The sequence below is a fragment of the Rattus rattus genome, chromosome 5 (genome assembly GCF_011064425.1).
Source record: "Rattus rattus isolate New Zealand chromosome 5, Rrattus_CSIRO_v1, whole genome shotgun sequence".
NCBI lineage: Eukaryota > Metazoa > Chordata > Mammalia > Rodentia > Muridae > Rattus > Rattus rattus.
In genome coordinates, this window is record NC_046158.1 from 89,798,721 (window position 1) to 89,805,393 (window position 6,673).

Sequence of the window (6,673 nt, forward strand, 5' to 3'; positions counted from 1 at the left end):
ACTTCTAGTATTCCACTAGGCAGGGGCTTCGAGTTTTCAAAGTACCAAGGGTCTCCCCTCCCATTAGCGCCAGATAAGGCAATCCTCTGCTACATACATGTGTACCTGGAGCCATTGGTCCTTCCGTGTACTCTTTGGTTGGCTATTTAGTCCTTGGGAGCTTTGGGGAGGTCTGGCTAATTCATATAGTTTTTCTTCCTATGGGGTTGCAAACCCCTTCATCTCCTTCAGTCCTTCCTCTAACTCCTCAATTGGGGTTGCTGTGCTCAGCCAGACCACTGCAAGCATCCCCATCTGTATCAGTAAGGCTCTGATCAAGCCTCTGAGGAGTCATCCATATCAGGCTCTGTTCAGCAAGCACTTCTTGGCATCAGCAATAGTGTCTGGGTTGGTGTCTGAATATGGAATACCCCAAGTGAGTCAGTCTCTGGATGGCCTTTCCTTCAGTTTCTGCTCCACTCTTTGTCCTGCATTTCCTTTGGATAGGAGCAATTGTAGGTTAATATTTTTGAAATAGGTGCATGGCCTCATCCCTCAAAGCGGGGGATTTGCCTAACAAACCTGAGTTTGTTCTCTACAGGTTCTCTCTCCCCTTTTTGGATATTTCATCTAAAGTCATCCTCCCAACCACAATGTTGGGTCCTGGGAGCCTCTTCCTTTCCTGGCATCTAAGACTTTCTGGTGGCTACTCCAGTTCCCCATCTTTCATTGCTTCATACCTCTGTTCAATTTCCTGACCCTCTGTACATCTTCACGATCTCCTCCCATACCTGGTACTGCCCCCTTTTTTTCCTCCCCCTCATCTCTTGCTCCCAAGTTCCTTCCTCCCTCCACCTCCCTTGATTATTTTGTTCCCCCTTATAAGTAGGTCTGAAGCACTAGATTTTGGTCTTCCTTCTTTCTGACCTTCATATGATCTGTGATTTGTATTGTGGGTATTCCAAGCTTTTGCCTAATTTCTACTTATCAGTGAATATAACCACATGTGTTCTTTGAGACTGTACTACCTCATTCGGGATGTTATTTTCAAGTTCTAGCCATTTACCTGTGAATTTCATTAAGTCATTGTTATAATAGCTGAGTAGTATCCCATTGTTAAATGTAACACATTTTCACTATTTATTCCTCTGCTGAAGAACATCTTTGTTATTTCCAGCTTCTATAAATAAGACTGTTATGAATTTTGTGGTACATGTATCTTTTTATATGTTGGTATATGCCCAGGAGTGGTATAGATGGATCTTCAGGTAGAACTATTTTCAAATTTTTAGGATTGATTTCTAGAGTTATTATACCAGCTTGAAATTACACGAACAATAGATGTGTATTTCCCTTTCTCCATATCCTTACGTGCATCCACTGTCACCTGAGTTTTTGACCTTAGCCTTTGACTGGTATGGGGTGGAATCTCAGGGTCATTTTGATTTGCATTTCCCCAATTAATTATTAGCCCATTAGACTGTTTCCACAAGGAAGGACAGTGGGCTATCAGTTTAATGAAACAATTGGGACACTATAAATAGCATAATAAGACAGTCAGAACTCTGACCAGATCTGGACATTTGTGCTCAGGGCTTGGCCAAGAGTGTCTTGGTGCCGTGGGAATGAGCAGTGGTCAAATCCAGGTGTTTTCTAGACTCTAGGCTTGGCCACACACTTGGGAGAGAGTATACTTGGTAAATTCTACAGGTCTCTTACCCTATCTGTCTATGAGGATTATAGCCTGGTAGAGTTTTTTAAACAATAAGTACTACTTCATTTTATCCAATTTCAATAAATTTAATAATATTGTTCATTTCATATTTACTTACCTGGAGCACAGATTTTTCTTAATAAGCATATCTAAAGTGTATCAGAGATTACTGCACAAATTCTATGTCACTTTGCTTGTAAAAATTTACATACCCCAACCAATAGACTGAAGTTCAGGTCCCCTGTGATTGAATCACGGAAAGGCTGGAAGAAGGTGAGGAGGAGGGCGACCACATAGGAAGACCAGCAGTGTCAACTAAACTGGACCCCTGAGTGCTCTCAGACACTGAGCCACCAACTGGGCGGCATACACTAGCTAGTCTGAGGCCCCTGACAAATATACAGCAGAGGACTGCCTTGTCTCACCTCAGTGAGAGAAGTCTTGCCTAACCCTCAAGAAACTTTCAGCTCCAGGGAGTGTAGAGGCCCGGTGGGGTGGGATGTTGTAGAAGGGTGGGATGAATGGTGGTTGGGGACATCCTTTCTTGGAGACAGAAGACGAGGAACGGGATGAGGAACTGTCTGAGGGCAGATGAGGATGGGGATACACACTGAACTGTAAAAAATGATTAAAATTAAGTAAAAAATTTTCAAATATATATGTGTAATGAAACTTTATCAGCATCCGTTTGCAGATGGGACAGCACTGAATATTAATAGATATCTCTTAGGGAAAGTATATGGATACAGTGGGGAAAAATACGGGTTTACTAAAGCAAAAAATATGTGAACTAGAGTAATAGTCTTGTATACTTTAAGAATGAACAAGAGGAAAAGCAACACTGTTAAAGCTTGTATGTGTTCTTCCCAGCTGAGCTTGGAATGCATGATTTATATTGTCGTTTCAGATATAGACCATAGTATTTTTGAACTATGTAATACCTTATCTCCAAACAAAAAAGTTGTATATTATAATAGCACAACTTTGCTGGACTGGTAGTCTTCTTTGCAGAATTTCATGATTTAGAGGAAAAGACATGTATAATTTAGAGGACATCTGAACACTCATTTTCTGAAATTAGGTACAATTTAAAAACATTTGTTGTTTATCACAGCAAATTTTAATGTCTTCATTATAGTTAAATATGAAAAATAAAGCAAACTATAGGCACTGAGAATGTTAATACTAATGAGTATTTTTTCTATGTTCTCCACATATTGGTCCTTGATAGCTTACGCGATCCTATTCATATAAAATCTAAATAATACCTTTCACTACCTGATTAATATTTATAAAATTTAATTTCTCCATATTGTCTCATTTATTTTAATTTTTGACAATCAAACTTAGATTGAATGAAATAGTAATATTATCCAGTGACCCAAGAAATTGTGAAAATGTCCCTTAACTGAGGAATAGACCATGTTTCCTCCAAGGTTAAGTGAAAACCTGTAACATTGAATGAGTCTGCGAGTAAGCCTCAGGCTGTCTCTGAATTCTCCAAGGGCTTCTGATGACTTCATGAATGCTTAACCATTACCCAGTTTGATGAGGAGAATGTTTCACATAAAAGCCAATCTCCAAGAAATGTTAATGCTTTGAAAGAGTATATAAAGGGACTCTGTACTGTTCCTTTTCTTAATATCACTGCTGTCTCTTCAAGTTATGAACGAAGTAAGTGGAATGACATTTGAATTTATCAGTAGAAGCAACAGGTTAGAATTTTGTTGATAATTAAGTGTTAGTATGAGTAGGATTTCATTTTGTAGAACTCAATTATGATTTTTTTCCTCAAGAAAAAAATGAAAATCCTGTTGGGTTGCTTTAAGTACTTATAATAACATGAGTTGTAGTAAAAGAATACCCCTCACTAGTGATGTTCTAGTAGCAATAAATACTGACTGCTACACCTAGTTTCCTTCCTGACAAACTACTTTCTCTTTATTTGGTGGATTTTACTATTCTTCCTGGCCCCAAATCTTTACTTTTTTTTCTGTGTGTCATTTTAAAAAAAATAATCTGAGGGGAAACCTAGCTTTTAATCTTTTGTTTGTTTTTTGTTAATGTTTTTTGGTTTTGGGTTTTTTTTTTTTGGTTATTTTATTTATATACATTTAAAATGTTATCCCTCTTCTGCCTCTTTTTTTTTTACATAAAAATTGCAAAATAAATTGTTAAAACTTTAGAGATTCTGTGAACTATTGGTTGGGATTTTTTGAAATGAAAAAAGGGAAGGCCCAGGAATTTTTCTTGAGACATCCAGGATCAAGCTGTGGATATGACTCAAACCCAATGCCTTGATTACTATCCCTATGAATAAAAAAAGTTTTCTTTGAAAAACAAATTAAGGTACAAAATGGTTATAAAAAATACAATATTTTAATGATTGAGTTCAGGGTTACATAATTCAAGTACTTTCCTTTCAGTCATGCTCAGCTGTAAGTATCATATACGCAGTGTGAGATGCAGGAGAAATCCTTCAATGAATGGAAATTTAAAAATACAATCTGTACGCTCTTCAAAAGCATCTTGTGTCTTTTTGACATTCTCTAACGAACCATGAGGAGACTGTGCACTACTGGTAAATGGACACTAGATGGGGATTGCATTTTATCATTCTCCTCCTAGCAACATAACTTGGCAGATGTGACTCATTCTGACCTACAAGATTTCCTTTTTTTTTTTTCTGAAAAATTACATTCTTAAATTCTTATTTTTTTACTATAGTACATATTGATTTTTTTCAGATAAAAACCCTTGAGCCATCTTCATCCTAGACATATTTCTCATGGAGACATGTCCTGGAATTTTTCCTTTTCTATCTTTTTCTCTATTCCCAAAATGTTTCAACGTATTAAAATAAATTGAAACTCAAAACCACCTTTCGCATTGTATGATTCTAAAGAAATGCCTTAATGAACTAGCTACAACATAACAAATCTCACAGTTGCATTCTCATTCTTGAGTGTTTTCAGTGTTCACATGATTATATTTTAACTGGATTAAGGAGCTACAAATTAGAGTTTAATGAATTATTTTATGATTAGATCTTCCCTATATTTGGAAAAAAGAGAGTTACTAAGTTTGCATAAGATATAGTACATAGTTATTTGATTCTTTACTAGGATAGGGTAAGGAAAAAATCTGGGATAATGGAAAGATGAACATAATTCTTAAGCACAATCAGTTGTAAGTAAATTTCCAAACTAATAACAAATAACAGAATTCTACAAGGACATTCCTTTATAAAATTTTGTCTCCCATAATGCATTTCTCATCATATTTATCTCTGCCTTTTACGTTATAGAAGTGTTCTGTGTCATATAATCTTCTAAACTTCTATATATTTGCTTAGTTTTGCCATTTCTATTTTGTACATTTTGTTTTATTTGGTGAAATTCTTTTTCTCCTAAGCACTTTAACATTTAAAATGTAAGGACTGTTCTTTACCTCTTAATGTCATGACATTCAGAAATCAGTGAAGGATAGGAAGAGAGCACAGAGAGAGCAGCATGAACAATAACATTGTCTTAGGATGGAACGTAAAGCCATGGAGAAATTGGGAGGCTTGGCTAACTGAAGAACAAGACAGGCAAGAAAGCAATGAGTTTTAAATTGAGTTTTATTTTTAGTTTGGAAGTTTTATGCAATATATCAAACAAGTCCTTATTGAGTGAACAGAGGTAAGTTTGCATAACAAGTCTGACTTAGTTTTTATTGTCTTCTCCAAGGCAAGTTCAGAGACTGTCTTCTGGAATGAATCAACAAGAGAAGCAAATCGCTCTGCAGTGAAAGAATTTATTTTTGTTGGACTCTCTGATTCTCAGGAACTTCAGATTTTTCTGTTTGTATTCTTTTTGGTTTTCTATGTAGGAATTGTGTTTGGAAACCTTCTTATTGTCATGACTGTGGCCTATGATTCCCATCTCCACTCTCCTATGTACTTCCTATTGGCCAACCTCTCATTCGCTGATCTGTGTCTGTCCTCTGTCACAGCTCCAAAGACCATTGCTGATTTTTTCTACACACGCAAAGTGATCTCTGTCAAGGGCTGCTTTACACAGATATTCCTCCTTCACTTTTTTGGGGGCAGTGAGATGGTAACCCTTGTAGCCATGGCCTTTGATAGATACATAGCAATTTGTAAGCCTCTAAGCTATACTACAATTATGTGTGGAAATGTGTGTGTTGGCATTGTGGCTACTGCATGGGGAATTGGCTTCTTACACTCAGTGAGCCAGTTGGCCTTTGCAGTGAGCTTACCCTTTTGTGGTCCCAATAAGGTCGATAGTTTTTATTGTGACCTGCCTAAAGTACTCAAACTTGCCTGTGCAGACACATATGGGCTAGACATCATCGTTATTGCCAACAGTGGTTTGCTTAGTGTGTGTTCCTTTGTTCTGCTAATCATCTCCTATGGTATCATTCTATTGACCATCCAGCGCCGCCCTTCTGATAGGTCGTCTAAAGCTCTGTCTACATTGACTGCTCATATCACAGTAGTTCTTCTGTTTTTTGGACCCTGCATCTTTATTTATGCCTGGCCCTTTCCCATCAAGTCATTAGATAAATTCCTTGCTGTGTTTTATTCTGTGGTCACCCCTCTCTTAAACCCTATTATATACACACTGAGGAACACAGAGATGAAAACTGCCATGAGACGCCTGAGACAATGGAATTTAAACTTTTGGGTGAAGTCTTAGTTCTCCTGTAGCCTTGAGATTGAAATCATGAAAGAAGGAAGTTATTACATTATTTAGCAGACCTTATGTCAACTTGAAAATTCCATTTTTACCTCACTTAGTAATTATTTAAAAAGGTTTATTAAACCTTCAATTTATTCTATATGACTACAGCTTTTATTTCTATATAGGTTCAAAATTAGTAGCATTAAGTCAAGATATCATTCCATTCGTTTTTGGAACAATTAAAGTTATGTTTTTATTTGTGTATAACTGAGACTTCCTGGATACATTTGTG

At 36.8% G+C, this 6,673-nt stretch overlaps 1 protein-coding gene across 1 annotated transcript; it reads left to right on the forward strand.

Annotated features, from left to right (window-relative positions):
- Positions 1-3,358: 3,358 nt before the first annotated feature.
- Positions 3,359-6,396, forward strand: LOC116900946 (olfactory receptor 4F4-like). The gene is made up of 2 exons (XM_032902587.1): positions 3,359-3,367; positions 5,425-6,396. Exons 1-2 carry the CDS (start codon positions 3,359-3,361, stop codon positions 6,394-6,396), a joined length of 981 nt encoding a protein of 326 aa, XP_032758478.1.
- Positions 6,397-6,673: the final 277 nt, after the last annotated feature.